This window comes from Ailuropoda melanoleuca, chromosome 6, assembly GCF_002007445.2.
Source record: "Ailuropoda melanoleuca isolate Jingjing chromosome 6, ASM200744v2, whole genome shotgun sequence".
In the NCBI taxonomy this organism is placed as follows: Eukaryota; Metazoa; Chordata; class Mammalia; order Carnivora; family Ursidae; genus Ailuropoda; species Ailuropoda melanoleuca.
In genome coordinates this window covers 35,343,227-35,359,493 of record NC_048223.1, presented here as the reverse complement: position 1 = coordinate 35,359,493, position 16,267 = coordinate 35,343,227, and the positions used below count along the sequence as shown (strand labels likewise).

The 16,267-nt window shown below is 44.6% G+C and overlaps 1 protein-coding gene across 5 annotated transcripts in view; it reads left to right on the top strand.

Moving 5' to 3' along the window:
- Positions 1–16,267, top strand: part of MYRIP (myosin VIIA and Rab interacting protein) — a 361,216-nt gene that overhangs the window by 302,858 nt on the left and 42,091 nt on the right. For all 5 annotated transcript variants that reach the window (XM_019807381.2, XM_019807380.2, XM_019807379.2 and 2 more), the window contains one exon: positions 9,565–9,804. In XM_019807381.2, coding sequence (XP_019662940.1) covers positions 9,565–9,804 — 240 coding nt within the window. The remainder of the gene's footprint in view (positions 1–9,564; positions 9,805–16,267) is intronic.

Sequence of the window (16,267 nt, the reverse complement as noted above, 5' to 3'; positions counted from 1 at the left end):
TCCTTTGCTCTGCAGTATTTTTTCATAAATTTCATGTTAACTTTTTCTGTTAGTCATCGTTAAGTGAGGATAATGCTGTCTCCACCCCACTGTTTGCCAATGTCTAGCATACTCAAACCATTTTCCCTCTGCCAGCTTGAGAGGAGGTTTTTCCTACTCTCATCATCTTGCTGTATGTTTCTTTGAACAAATGGCTAAGAACCTGCAATTGAAAATGCACATGTTGAATGAATGAATGAGTGGAAAAGAACAAAAATCATTCTATATTTCTACATGGTTTTATAGTCTCCCCCGCCCCCAGGGCTTTACCTTTTCATGACCACACCTCCTAGATTGCAACATGGTACCATGGCAAGTTCTTCTCTCTGCCCTCCTGAATGTTTGGGGGAGCTACATTTTCTAAGTGACTATAAAACTAGGAGGAAGTGAGAGGGTTGGGAGTAGGGCTTATCTCTGGATACTTCAAATGCCCCACCACCACAATGAAAGGCTCAGCTATCGTACTTTCGTTTGTTTGGTGTTTGTTTTATTTTGTTGTGAGCATTTATCTCACACTCTGAACCAGGGTTTGAGGTTGGGAGAATACTGGGGGGAGGGCCAGTGATTATCCTGACTACTCAGGAGAGGGAGAGAGTGGACAGGTCTCCAAAAACATTTTTTTTCCCAGTTCATTTGCATGGGCCTTGTACTTAGTGAAAATTTTTTCCCATCCATTTACTAGTATCAAGCTGACTTCCATTCCTTTTTAGTTATGTAAGTTTTCACCTTTTTTCTGTATCTTCCTACACAGTTTTGGTGGAAAATTTCAAGAGGTTGTAGAGTGATGTTTGCCAGATGTCATTTTAAAATGGAAACCTGCTAATTAATTTATCGTTGATTGAGACATCAGGATAGCAGGAGGCTGCTATTTCAGTTTCCTCTGACGTTTCATTTTTTGTTGTACTCATTAGTGCAACTTGTTTCCTTGGGGTAAATTTGCCCCCTGGTCTAGCAGGCGAGGTCCTAATTATTCTTAAAAGACATTCTAAGAATCTTGCCACATTGGGAAGCTACTAATTCTTTATAACTAACAGTCTGTAAATATTTGTTTATTTCATGTGTTTATGCCTTGCCAGAGAAAGAATTTAAAGTGGTTTACATAAATGTGAACACAAAAGAATAAAATGAAAACATAAGAAAAGCAGGACAAAGGGAAAATCAGGATAGGAAAAATAAATGAAGCTAGGAGTAACATTAGTTCACAATATGGATGCAATGAGGTCCTAATCACAAGCGAACAATGCCGAAAATTTGGCTCTGAGCTTTCTAGAAAACTATAGGAAGAGAGTGATGTGAGCAGCTTGCTGAGTCATGGAAACCATATGATAACAGTAAATCTGTTCCTTAGAGGATGCTGCTCTTGGAGCTGAGATCCATGAGAAATTTACCCCATGGGTCCTTGTGGAGAGAAAGCATAATGTATCACCCTGCATTATAACCTGCTTCAAATGAGCACACATGTTGGAGGCTGCTTCTCACACTGTCACCCAGTGTGGACCAGTACATCACTGCAGGCACATTTCAGCCAAGTCAGTCTATCAGGGACCAAATACACTGATCTCTGCTGGTCTGGGTCACTCCAGGATTCAGTTTCAGGGTATGTGGAGAAGTGGATGGCTACCTCCCCAAGCCCTGGTTCATGAGTATTGTTCAATTCTGAATTCAAGGGGATGCTCTCTGACAAGTGTTAGCAAGACCATGAGTATTGGGGGTAGTATGACACCCTCCCATCCCGTGAACACTGGGGCACCCAACAGGTGAACCTCCCTCTGAGGTATGCCAAGAGAAGATCCCCAAGCAAACCCTTCAATCTACGCCAATTGTATTTGAATTCCCTCCAGTATACAGACCAAAGGGTGGTAATCCCTACACCCCGCACCCAATTCTTCACCATTGATTTTCAAATCTTTTTAGGCATGGGACTTTGCCTGAAATGAAAACTTAAAGAGAAGACAATAATTTGGTTAACAGGGGAACCACTCTGAGACAAGGTTGCTCTCTGCCCTTGCCCCTTCCTCCCACCCACACAGCAGTCTAAGCAAGTACTAATAATAATCTGGAAACAGTTTTGAGCAGGTGTGACCAGTACCCCCTCAACCGAAGAAAAATCTTAGTTGGCTATCTGTCAAATGATTCCCTTTGAGCATGACTGATAGGTGTACCCTCCAAGATAGTTGCAGAGAACAGATCTGGAAAACAAGGAGACACTTGCTGAATAATGGGGATTCTTAAATATTTTTTGTGTCGTAGGCCCTTTTGAGAACCTGATGAACACCAACTCTTCTCCCCTGTGTGTGTGTTGCATGGAGGGGGTGGGGTGGGAGTGCATAAGTACAAGCACTCAAAGGTTTACAGACAATGTCAAGGAGTTTCTGGAGCAGGACCTTCCCTGAGTTTCCACAGACTCTGGGTTAGAGGTCCTGCTGTATAGGATTTTTTAACCAGGAGTTATTGAATATTAAGGATCAGCCACCAAAAATGATATTAGTTTTGCAACAGTTAAATTGTTGTCATTGTTTTGGGTAGATATTAAATAGCAGGACTACCTATCAGTTAAGGCCTTTACTTATTTGTGGCAATCAAACCATGTTCACTCTGTGAAGAAAATGTTGAACTCTGTTCCAACTGGTGGTGATCTGAACCCAGTTCACTCAAAACAAATAGCAGGTCTTCAGGAACCAATGAACAAAAGGGGACCTGGTCACACCTCCAAAGCTCTACCCCAATCCCTGCCCTGAGTGCCATCACTTTTAGGAGACTCTTCCCAACAATTCTGAATCTCGTGCTGGCATTAAGGTCCAGATTCTGAATCGCATTAAAATCCAAGGGTCTACACCCAATTCCAATGCAGAATCAAAGGAACAAACACAGATGAAATCCACGGTGAATGCTTCTTTATCCCTAACAGATTTCTCTACAAAGCGATAGACCAGTTGTGGTCAGTATGAAAATAACTGTGTCTCAAATGCCTGTTCCTCATGTCATTATTGACTTGAGAAGGCCAGGCTAGTGATTTTCTAGATATTTTATATGGGGCTGCCATAATTCTGGGGACCGAGTAGCTTCCCTTTTAACAAATGGCACAAACTCTGTCAGATAGAAGATGATAAAGAGAAAAAACACTGACGAGCGGCAGAGCCCATTAGTCAGATACAATTTTTTGTTCTGGGAGAGGGCGACGTGCCCTAGATGAGATTGAGGTTTTGTCCGTTTGTTTTTAAAACAATTTTATAATCTGAAAGACTCGGAAAACAGCCTGGGATCCATACCAGGACAACTGACCTGTAATTACAAAAGCTAAAAATAAACCTTCCAGATCGATGTCTAGGTGCTAAGTTTTCACGACCTCCTTTACCAAATGCATCGCCCACTGGCCAAACTCAGGTCCTTCCATATGAAGGGGTTCTCACAGAGGCAGGAGGAAATAGATTATAATATTAAATTTGATGAGATTCCAGGTGACATGTCCCCATTTCCACCGCGTTAGTTGGCCGAGGATTTGGTGTGTATCTGTGTATGTGTGACTGTTCTTATCACGCCAATTATAAGAAAAATAAATGCCGTCATTACCAGGGCACAGCCTGTGACTAAAACTCGTTTTAGGTTAATAGCGATACATTGGGAGAGGACAGACCTCTGCGTGAAGGCGCCAGAGACAGAAATTGTCCAAGTCCTCAGAAAAAAAACAGGTCAGCAGTGGAGTCGGCCAGTCCCAAGGCTCATCCTCCCTTCTCCAGCTTCAGCACAATTCTGCCAAGGCATTTGCAAGTAAAACTCCGTGCATTTGCCACATAAGGTATTCCCAGAGCTGGGTAACCTGTAAGTCAGGGCTCTTCTCTGAAGTTCACTAAAATATCTAAAAGTAAGCTGCAGAAACTCTGCTTTTTAGGTCAGGTTTGGTATTTTTCATCAGCAGGAACAGGGAGAACCACCAGGACACTAGGATATAGTCAACGAAGACTGATATGTAATATTTGAAAGTCGTCCTATAGCTGGGCTTTTTTTAAAAGGTGGAGAAAGTGCTGAGCCTCCCACTGCTCCCTCAAATGACCTGGAAGATGAAAGACAGGCTTTGTGAAAAAAGGGTTTCTAGGACTGGGGTTGCTCAGTCTAGAAGACGTTGACATGGCTCCCTTCAAACATGTGGAGAATTTTGATAAGGATGATGGGGAGGCGTAATAGGAGAAAAATTGCATTAAATTAAAGCAGACAAGATTTCAGGGTGCATAAAGACAGATCACAAGGGTGAATGAAGGTAAAGACAGTCAGCCCTCTAAGGAAATCTGAAGGGATCCATCTCCAGAAAGCTTCTAGAAGAAGTATCTTCTCCCTCATTGAAAGTTTCACTTGAAAGAAGAGATTAAATCCTTTGCCTGTGGGGTTCTGTCCCTATGTCGTGGTTCTGCTATCTTCCTCTCCTAATGAGCATAGTTTAATCTGAAGCATCTGGCCTTGTCTTGGAAGAGTGGAAAGAGCTTGGCCTTCAGGGTCAGGCGGTCTTCAGCTCAGCCCCATGCCAGTCATGTGACCTGGGACGGCCTACTCAAGCCCAGCATCCTCATGGATACAGAGGGAAAAACTAGGCCATTTGAATGAGATCTGGCAAGTCCTATGGCCAATGCAGTCTCACCCATGCTAATGTGCTCAGCCACGAGAATTGTCCAGGCCTGGCCCCTACTCTCCCACCCCACCACCTCCTTGTACTTCTCTCTCTGTGTTTCCCAAACTTGAGAATTCCCAGATTCCTCAGGAATTGTTCAGAGAATATCTGGTTCAAAACCTAAGATTCGTGGAGGTCAAGTTGGCAGCACTCAGTTGCCCTGGTAATTCAGACTGTGCCTTCATTTTAGATGATCAATGAAATGAAAAGCAAAATTTAGAAATTGTTATAAATAAGAACTTGCAGACCACTGAGAATATATCAGCAGATTCTTGTTTGAGAAACCGTCCTAGTTTATCTTAATGAGTATTCTGTCACTAGGTGTTTAAAACTCTACTTTCTCATTTATCCCGGGTCTCCAGGTTCTACACGCTACACTGACGTGTGTAAGCAAAAGGGGAGGCTTTGTCCTTCTATAACTGCCCTATCCTTCCACTCCGCCTCCCCACTCTGCAGAGCCAGCAAGGAACACTCGGCCTCTTGTGATTTCAACAACTTTATCTCTTTAAAACCATCTTTCCTCTTCTAGGTAAATAATCAGCCCTCCAGCCCCTCCACTTTCTCCACTTTTGCCATCTTGGGGAGCCTGAGGGGGAGCCTCTGGTGTCCTTGCAGGTCTCCTCAGCCATGGGGCCCCTGTTCACGAAGTCATTCCTGACCTGCTGGCATCCTAAGGCCTGCGAACTGTGGCCTGTTCCCTGTGTATGAGATCAGAACCCAGTCCCTCTCCCTGTCACTCGCATCACCCCCAGGCCTTAGCCCCAAGGCAGCCCCTTCCTTCCCACCATAGGAGCCCCTGGGAAGCTCACCTTCCAGCACCACCTGCAATCTTCCGTGAGCCCACTTCTGGGTGCTCTCTGCCCCACACAGGAGCTTGCGGAGACCTGGAGCCCCTTCAGGTGTCCCTCTGAAGCCTTTCCTCAGGGTCTGATTCAACTCTGATAGAGCTGCTCCAAATTATCAGGGGCCGAAGGGTCAGAGACCACAGGCAGCCTATGAGGCTCCTTCTCCCTGGATCCCAACTGAGAAACAAGCAAAATCCAGCATTTGAACTTTAGGGAACTTCAGTTTCTAGAAACTTCTTCTGTCTCTCCACAAAATCTGGACTACGCTGTCACCATGTTAAAGAGGTGAGCTGATCAATGGTCAATGATCTTTTCATTCTGGATCTGCCCTCTTTTCCCTAGGGTAAGATGTTTAGACTTAGCTAAGAAAATGAACACAGTTTTAGTGGGAACTGAAAAACATGAGTTTCTTATTTTCAAAATATTGTCTCCTTATACATACCAATGCCAATCTGTAAAGTGGGGAATTGAGACAAAGCACCGGTGGGCAGGCAATTCTTATTTTCAACCAATTACGTAAAATGTTTTCTGCCCAGATACACATATTCCTGATAGTTATCCAGCTTGCCCATAGGAATTCCATTCTATGATTTTTTTCTTTTTCAAATCACAAAAGTTTCTTTATCCTTAGTATCCTTATCTACTATTGTCTCACCAGGAAGTAGATTGTTTATTCTTTTCAATGTTTCTTAGCCCTTTGGGAGCATAGATGCCAGTGAAACTCTAATGAAAGCCAGAACCCCTCCCCCTAGAAAAGTGTGCATGTAAATCAAAGTCTGCAAATAGTACCGAGGATCCACAGAGGCCAACCACAGCCCCGTGTTGGCTAAGACCCCATCTTAACATCTGCTGTCCCCGCCCTCGTGGAGACTGACACGAAAATCAGTATGTGGGGAAAATGTGTAAGTTTATAATGCAGAGTAGGGATGGCTTGATCCATTGTAGACCAAAAACACAGACCTATTTTTCTTTGGAGATGGAAATATTTGTTGATGTACGTGATCCATGTTACAGGGCAAAATGCCACTCAGTAAGTTTGGAAGCTCTGGCGTCTTTTGATAAGGATGCTTCCATCTCTGTTGGTGGTATCACATCTCCCGGTGTCAGATTCCTGTGAGTACACCTATAGTGTTTATTGAACTCTGGGTCCATCATTTAGCATCCGTACAATTCTCAACACTCAGATAAAACTTGACATATATCCTCATAATCTCCAGGACTTCATTCTTTAAGATTCTACTCATTTGTCACCTATTCCTCTTTCTCTCCAACGTCCATCCGACCACCTAGGTGAGGGTTGCCCGAGTCTCATCAAGCGCCCATGTGTGTGCATTGTACACAGTGTGTCGGGATGGTGTCTCTCCATCACGCCGTGAATGCCGCCCCAGCAGGAAGGTTGTCACTAGCACCTGTGAGCTCCAGTGGCCAGCACAGCCCAGCACATAGTAGGCACACAGTACATGGTCGCTGAATGTGGACTGAATCACCATTGACCCAAGTCTTCGAAGTTTCTTGCAAGGTAAAGAAATAGGCCAAAGCTAAAGAAAAGCAAACCGGGAGTTAAGATGAACTGATATTTCAGTGTGTTAAATCTGCTAAGGGAGCTGATAAGAGAAGGTTCCTGCGTGTGGGATTGTGGCCAGTTGCTGACTTCTGGGCTAGGTTAATGCACACCACACAGTAGCAGTGAAACTATCTGGTAGACAAGCTCAGCTCCTTAGGCTCGTCGTTAACCCTCTGCAGTCTGACCCAGGCCCTTTTTCTCCTCCCTCCCAAGCCCCCCACTGTCCCATTTCTGGGCCTTATTCCTCTAGCTACACCAAGGAGTCTCATGCACCCTGGGTCTTACTGGTCTTGCTGCTTCCTCATCAAGAATGCCTGACCCCACGTCCACATATTAAAATCTTCCTCATCTTTCTTTTTTTTTTTTTTAAGATTTTATTTATTTATTTGACAGAGATAGACACAGCCAGCGAGAGAGGGAACACAAGCAGGGGGAGTGGGAGAGGAAGAAGCAGGTTCATAGCGGAGGAGCCTGATGTGGGGCTCGATCCCATAACGCCGGGATCACGCCCTGAGCCGAAGGCAGACGCTTAACCGCTGTGCCACCCAGGCGCCCCCTTCCTCATCTTTCAAGAGCCTGTTCAGAGGTCATTCTTCCCGTTCAAAGGTCATTCTTCCCACTGAGCTTCCCTGTGTCCCCCAGACAAAAGAATCGTCCTCCTCAAACATGCTGGGAGCACTGATCGCCTTTTGTGAGGCCCTCATCACAGATTCTTGCTCAGGATCAGAAAAACAGTCATTTCCAGTGGACCCTTTCTTTTATCAATCCAGGGGCTCTTCTTTTTCACTTTTATGTCATCTGTTTCCTTCTCCTCACCTTTATATAGAGAGCTGCCTTCAGCATTTGTCCAGTTACAACGTGTCAAGGAAATTTGATGCACAAACATCATAAAGAATGAAAGAATCTGTCACACATTTTTTTAGCACAAAAAGATGGTCCAGATTCTTGCAGCAAAATGTTATATGATGAAGCCCTTCCTGTTGAATGACTAACTGAATGAAAATACCATATTGTCTTTTGTCCTTATAAATACATTGTTTACTCATCGATTCTTGAGTTTGAGAAAATTCACCTTCAGACACTATCACCCAAAGGCTCTTGGTCTGAGAATTGATTTATACGATCAACTTACTGTCATTGTTAGAGTCTAAAGAGTTACTCTCCTCTTTGAGTTCATCTTCTGAGTCATATAATAATTGTGAAGTGTTGTTCTCTGTCACTTTTCTTCTCTTTGCAAATATGAAAAATTTTGAATTCTCAACTGTATGCAATGAGCTAAAAGCAGACTCAAAATAAATGATGATTTATTTTGTTACTGACTCATCCTTCCAGGCCAGTCCATTTTTCTGTTTTATTATTTTGGTCTCTGTTAGCATAATTGGGAATAATTGATGAGTAATGATGAAAGATAATTCCCAGAATGATGAAAGAGCAAGATATTTCAAAAGATAGGAAAAATAAGATCACAAAGATGCCATCATGTATCATAGATTTATGAAGGGATCCAATGAACCCACATAGTAATTACAAAGTAGAATGAGTTTTATTTAATTTAAAAAAAAAAATAAGTAAATTTTCTCTGTGTTCTTTGGAAACCCTTCAAGAAGGAATAAAAACAATGAAATATCAAGCCCTATAGATAGAGCAACTCAAAGAGGAAACTCAATAACTGAAGTCGGGTCTAATGGACCCTGATGGCATACTGAGGGTTATCATGTTAAAATTCCGTACACGTCTGTCCAACTTACGGCCAAGGACAGATTGAGAGTCACCATGTCCCTGTCTTCCTGAAGTTCCCCAGGCCTGGTCAGGGATCTACCCTATAAGAAACTCCGGAGGTGTTCATCAAATGGATAGTAGGAGCTGAAGGTGTAATTATTAAGCTGGGACTGTAATTATCAAGGGAATGTCACACAGTGTTGCTTACCCAAGTGCAAGGACCTCGCACCTTCTCAAAATCTTTGCCCCTAGCCTAGAATACTGTTCGTCCCTCTCTCTCCCTTTTAGCTGGGTAACTGCTATGTTTTGAACATCACTTCCACAAAGAAGCTTTCCGGAACTTCCAGCCCTGCCATTAAGTGTCCCTTAGTGGACTGTTAGAATTAGTGTATCACCTCCACCGGGGGGCTGACAGCCAGGTGTGCTCAGCCTTGTACCATCAGCACACCACTGCCCATGGCAGGCACTCAAGAAGCGTCTTATGAATGAAAAACACTGAATGAATTCAAACATGTTTCTGAGTACTGACACTCACCTGCCTGACCCCTTGAACAAAGTGTTAATTTGCGTGTATTTGAGAAAGGAAAGTGAAAAATAAAAGCCCACCTGTAGAGAAAGCAGGTCGAGTTAAGAGAGCTTGATTTTCCTGGACTGTCCTTTCCTTGGGGGTGATTTGGAACAAGCAGATCTGACTGTGGCAGAGGAGTCCTCGGCTCACGCTTCTGGCTTGCATCTAGGTGTCGGGTGATTTGTCAGAGACCGACATCAGCAACGAGCCTCGACACCCTCAGACCGGCGTGGCCACCACCGAAGAGAAACTGAAAAACAGGCTGTACGAGTTAGCAATGAAAATGAGTGAGAAGGAGACGTCTTCAGGAGAAGATCAGGAGTCAGAGCCCAAGACAGAGTCTGAGAACCACAAGGAAAGTCTGTCCTCTGAAGACAACAGCCAGGGCGTCCAGGAAGAGCTGAAGAAGGTAAGTGCCTTGAAGCCGCCTGCAGGCAGCTCGGTGTGTGCAGCCAGGGGAGAGGGGGCAAAGGAAGTTCCAAATTTGCACAGAGGTGTGCTGGGCACCCCACAAGCTCTCTCTCAAATGCCCATCCCATGCATGCGGGAGAGCCCCAGAGACCCCTGTTGATTAGCGCTGAGTGGTTCAGTGGGGGAGAGGGCCCCGCCAGTCCCAGGCCTCCTGAGGCCTGTCCTCTCCTTCTACTAACTATCCTTCCCAAGACAGCTCTTTACTTTTGAGCCTATAATTAATGCTCACCGCCTCTCTCGTTGGTAAAGGGCCATGTTACTGCCCTCCCCTGCCTTTTCCCAGAGGACTTTGCCTGTTTTTAGTCCTTCTTTTAGTCAACTGTAAAGCTTCAGATCAGGGTCTTTGTGCTAAACGTGGCCTCCTGCATCATCTAGCCCTGCAGTTTGCAGATTTGGGTTTGTCTTAGCCTCAAAATCATTTTCCAAACAAACCTTATGTGGAATCCTAGTGTTTTAAACAGGTAAAAATCCCCAAAACCCCAACCATTTGCTCTCTAGTCCCAGACCACCCCCACCAAGTACCCAGGGACATTGCTAGGATACCACAGAAGGAAGAACCCCAGGCAGAAAGGGGGTCCCAGGCCCCTTGTACCCCCAGTAAGTGCTCTGCCCCCTGTGCTTCTCAAAGCACATCCATGCTAGACTTGGCCACTTAGAGTCCGGATATCCCTACTGCTGCCAATGGAAGAGAAAGAAGCTAACGTTTATTGAGTGCCTGGTGCTTTGCTTATGTTAGTGAATTCAGTTCATAAAAACCCTGAAGTAGATGCAGAGGCTTGTCCTGAAGGTACTTACCCAAGGCCCACAGCGAGCAAGCTTCAGAACTGGGGCTGCATCACAAACCCGTTCGGCCTCAGATCACAGGCTCCTTCCCTTACAAGGAGCTGCCTCTTCTGTAACTCCAATAAGATCTCGCCTGGAAACATCTAGATTTCTTTGCACTTGCCGTCAGTTTTTTCCCTCTTCTGAGAGTACAGTATATAAGCTAACAAGTTCCCAGCAGCCCACGTGAATGGGGGAATGAGCCCCTTCATTTGCTCCACAGCCGAGCTGGGGTGCTACATAGGAGAAGCCAGGCCAAGCCAGCAATCAGCACAGATGGTCAAGCGCCGGCCCAGAAGGGAGTGGAAGCCATCTTCCACGGCCGAGCCCCTGAACCCTCCAACAGCTTTCATTCATTCCCATCCCACCCTCCATAACCATCAAGTCCTCACACCCCTCAATCTGTCAAGTCCTCTGCCTGAGGACAGTGAACACATCTGTCCCTTGCCATGACTGTGGGCTAGAGCCTGGAGCTTGGCCTTCACAGGCAGCCCCACTCTGGGATGTGGGCTCCAACCCATCACTTCTTCAATGGTATTGGGCTCTGCTCTTCCTTGTTACTTGAACCAATACCCCATGACAGCAACATTTGTCTGCCAGAACTCAGAGCCAGATGGTAACTGAAGAATATCACATTATTTCTTACAATGGCCCTGCATCCTACTGGCTTTGTTGCCTGATGGTCACAAGGCTCCCCAAAGTCCTGCTGTTGCGGCAGCCTGCCAGGCCACGATGAGTCACGGACACCCACCCCTTGTCAGCCTGCAGGCCTCACCTTCTGGAGTCACAGCCACCACTGCACTGTGCTCTCTTGGACAGAATACGAACAGGGAAAGGAGGGGCCAGTGGGAGAAAATCTAAGACAAGCCCCCACCCTACCCTATACCCTCGCTGAGCAAGAAACTAGGAGAGGTGCTTTTTTCCAAGCTCCCAAATATGTCAGTTTCTCAAAATTTTAATCTTTCCCCAGCCTACCATGAATCAGTGCATTAAAATATCAATCAGATATCACTTATTGTATGTAAAAAATCTGGGTAGCAAACTTAAAAAGATAATTAACATATTTTTTCTGTATCAGGCATGGGTTACTCTGGGATGGGAACACAAAAATACAGGTTTATATCTTCAATATTATTTAGAAGCAGAAGGTTATAGAGATAGGCTTCAAAATTAGACTGAATTTGAAACACAACTACGCAATTTGCAACCTCTGTGAACTTTGGCTAGTGTCATAACTGACTGCCAGTGCTTAGAACAAGCCAGGGTCATTTCTTGCCTCCCACTGGACCCTGTCCCCTGGCTGCTGTCCCTGTCCCTCCAGGCCCTGCATGGCTACTTCAGTCCTTCCTCCACTCAGCAACCGCAACTGCCCTGTGGTCCCCGAGCTTCTCCCAGCCCTGGGACAGACCCACACATGCCATGTTTTTCAGCTGATCCCTGGGGCCCAGCCCCGGGCCTCATGGTTGATTGGATACACACATCTTGTCCTCGTTTGTAAAATGAGGATAATCATACCCCCTGAGAGAGTTGTGAGGGTTGAATTTTACAGCATAGCATTTAGCACATAGCAGGAGCCCGGCAAATACCCAATCCCCTATAACAACCTCAAGGAAAATAAACTTCATGGCTGTGAGTTAACATCCAACTGCTGATACTGAAGGAACAATTAGTACCTATTTCCAGTCGACACCTGGCATGTCTATAACCACATTTGGGGCTTTGTCATGCTCTGTAGAATGTAAGTGGAAAGACACTGCAGGAGAATGCCCCCCGTTCCCATCTTCAGGATCAGAATAACTGCGACTTGCCCTGCGAGCCAACCACAACTAGTTTGTACAGCACGCGTGTGCACACACGCATGGCTGCACACGGCATGGTTTGGGAGTGGAACTGGGCTCATGTAACTGTTTCAGAATTGGTCAGTGCTCCCCTAATCTCTTTACCACGGCAGTGCACATTGGCCCAAATTCCACCTGCCTGAAGGCCCCTGATGCAGCAGGATATCCTCTTCCTGTGCAGAAGGCAGGCTGTAAATGAGAGAGAGAGAACCCTGCCTGGGAGCAGCCCTAACCAGTGACTGCCAAGAAGAAAGTAAATAAAATACCCCAGCTATTTGGCCTCTGTGAGCGTGGTGACTCTGGGGCAGAGCTCCACACTGACTCCCCGAGTTCCCCAGCCAACTGAACTCTAGGCACCCGTGGTGTTGAAGTCTCCCTTCCCTCCCCTGCCCCATGTCCCCCTCCTCCACCACTGTTTCCTGGAATTGCCTTCCAAATGAACTAAATCCCTATCTCGGGTCTGTTTCTGGGTGAAACCGGACTAAGTCAGTAACCAAACAGGAGAAATGCAGAGTCCCCAGTTTACAAGAACTTCAGCGCCGTGTAGGCAGCAAGGAAAGCCAAATACCCAATTGGTTGCTAATTGCCTTTGCCTTACTAAGAGACTCCTTGCCTTACACAGAGTGAGCTTTGCTCAGCTGTCACTGCCCCCCTGCCTCCACCACTGGCCCTGCTCTCCAGGAGCCAAAACAGAGGAATGTTCATGTTCCCATAGACCCCTGATATCAATAGCTGTTTAAGGTCCTTAGTATGACAACCCACGTAAGAACTGGGGCTTCAGAATCCTGTCCAGCTGCAGAAGAACCATTTTAGAAACATGCTTTATCTTGACTGGAGTTAGTCTTTTGCTGTAAGCAAACTTGTCCTATAGGTGGCTTACTTTCTCTGGGGGCTCGAGGGATGGTCACCACCATCTGAATTTTAACCAACAGAAGAAGAAGCTTGCAGAGCTTGGGGCAAGCCCAGAAACCTCTTGGGGACTGGATTCCCAAAAAGTCATCTTTTTTCTTTAAGTCATCTTATTCCATCAAACCTTAGGGCTCAACCCTCCAAACCATGTGATCCTTAGAGCCCAGAAGTGAGCACTTGCTTCTCCTCTACCATTGGGCAGATGGCCATGCCAATGATTCTGGGAGAAAGTCCTGGCCAAAGCAGTTCTGAGAAGTATCTGCCTCTAGGTATGCAAGGGCAGCATTCCTGAAAGAAGGAGCAAAAGAATGTCCAAGAACTGCTGGCCTGAGTTTGGAGACTACATTCAGGGGCTGGATCTCCCACAAGCCCCCTAATCTTCCCAGGCTTAGAGCAGTGGTCCCCCAGGTCCCTTTAGCTCCAAAATTCCCTGGTTCTAGATATGTAACAGTTTAGATAGATTTTTGTTTCCTGACCTAAGTATCCTTTATGACACTGTATATATGACAAAAGGGGTCCCATGTATCAAGCTCTTGGAACATGAGTATGTGTTGAAGGCCCAGATTAGTAAGTTCTTGCATTATAGTCAAATTTGTATAGCCAGTGTCCTGAAAGCATTTTATTTAAAGTGCCTTTGTTTATTACTATTACAAGTAGCTGGATCATTGGGCTTTGCTTTCACAAGGGAGTCACAGAGCAGCAGCTGTCTCCCATATGTATAGTTTCATGGAATAATTCTCATCAAAGTATTGAGACTTCTCTCAACTATTAAATGTCTTTCTCCCCAAACAAGAGATGAATTTATGCATCTTCTCTTGGCTGCTACCCATTTACTAACATCAAGGGACAGGGATACACAGTCCTGGTCAGTGATCAAGGAGACAGATCTATGGACTGTTCCAAAATACCCAGAGCCTTGGGTTTCTGAAGTTTAATGTGCTCAAGAAAAACTTTTCATTGATATCAGTGTTAACATAAAGTCAACTTTGTCTGCGTGTGTCTCACCCTTGTAAAATAACACACGGTTCACATAAGGATTCAGTGTCTTTCATCCCAGGTCACATTCTATTTCAGAAGAGTGTGTTCATCTCCAGTTGGTGCTAGAGAGGATATAGTGTTAGATACTGACTTGTATCCTGCAAGTGACTGATATCAGTAGGACTATGCCTGTTGAAGAATTAACACCTCTTTTCTAACTGTCCATTTAACTGTTGCCCTAGGGGAAAAAAAGAAGCTTTAGCTGTGCACTTAGAGCTACATCTCTTATCCACAGGGCTTGAACAGGTGAGGAAGTTCCATACCACTGAGGATGTCATTGGCATCACTCATTCCCACAACTGTGTCCTGTGTGTGTATTATGAGGGGCCTCCCTGCCTGGGAAGAGTTCCAGGTTCTCTCCTGGATTACTGGGGCTTCCAGAGAACAACATCTTCTCTAGGCAGAAGATGAACCAAGCACTAGAGAAAGATTGCCTAGACTCCAATGCAAAGATTCCTTAAAGCCTCTGTGAAATGCAAGTGTTACCTAAAAGGCCAGGAAAAACTGATGTTGCCTCAGCCACAGCAATACAATGGGACATAGGACATATGCAGCTTGAAGAAAGAAAGGCAGAGTTGCTCTGGAAGGTTGCAAATAGGAAGGTCTAAAAAACAAGGCACTGGTTCAGGGTTCTTGCCCCACAAAGGCCCAAAAGTAAGATGCCCTGAGGAAGTGGGACCATAGGAAGTAAGAGGGGAAAGAAAGCAAAGAACCTACTGTGTGTCTGCAGCTAGGCAGAATAAGCAGGATTGTGCTCTTGGAAAACACTTCTGGGTAGAGAGAATATAAAAACAAAAGAAAGAAATATATAACAGTCTCACCTACAAACACAAATACCAAAATCCTGAATAAAATATTGGCAAACCAAATGTTGCAATATTAGAATCACATACCCACACAACTAATGCATTTATTCTGAGAATGCAAAAATGAAATTAATAGGACACCTCACTGTTATAATAAATTGCTTAGTAGTACTGTTTTGTTTTGTTTTGTTTTTAGATTTTATTTATTTATTTGACAGAGATAGAGACAGCCAGCGAGAGAGGGAACACAAGCAGGGGGAGTGGGAGAAGAGGCAGGCTCATTGCGGAGGAGCCTGATGTGGGGCTCGATCCCATAACGCCGGAATCACGCCCTGAGCCGAAGGCAGACGCTTAACCACTGTGCCACCCAGGCACCCCGGTAGTACTGTTTTTTAAAAGCACAGGATAATCCCAACTGATGCCAAAATGGCCTTTGGAAACACTCAACACATATTCCACTAAAAAACAAACAAACAAACAAACCTCTCAATGAATTAGATAATTCTGATGACAGACATTCATCTCAAAGCACCTAGAGAGTCTTTCCTGAATGAGAATTCATTGTAAATATCAAAAGTATCTTGAACATCATAATATTATACTATTGATCAAACAAATACATGAGTTATAAATGTAAATGCTTTTACATAAATATTTATGTTGTTAATCAAAATAGCATGTATATACATTTGAAAAAATAAGAAAAATAATAAGATTTATTTTAAATTATAGGTGAATACTTTGATATTTGTAATGATTTTTTAAATACTATTTTTAAAGAAGAAAATGAGCAAAACTGACTGTAAAATCCAGACAGAAGAAATTGGCAAAGTGGTCAAAAAACTATCCTTAGAAAGAAGCTAGGCCCAGTGATCTTTGCCAATAAAATCCATCAGTCATTCATGGTACAAATTATTCCCATACAATTTAGCATTAAAAAATTAAAAGTATCCCAAAAAATGAAAGTATTCAAGTTTACTTTATTTAT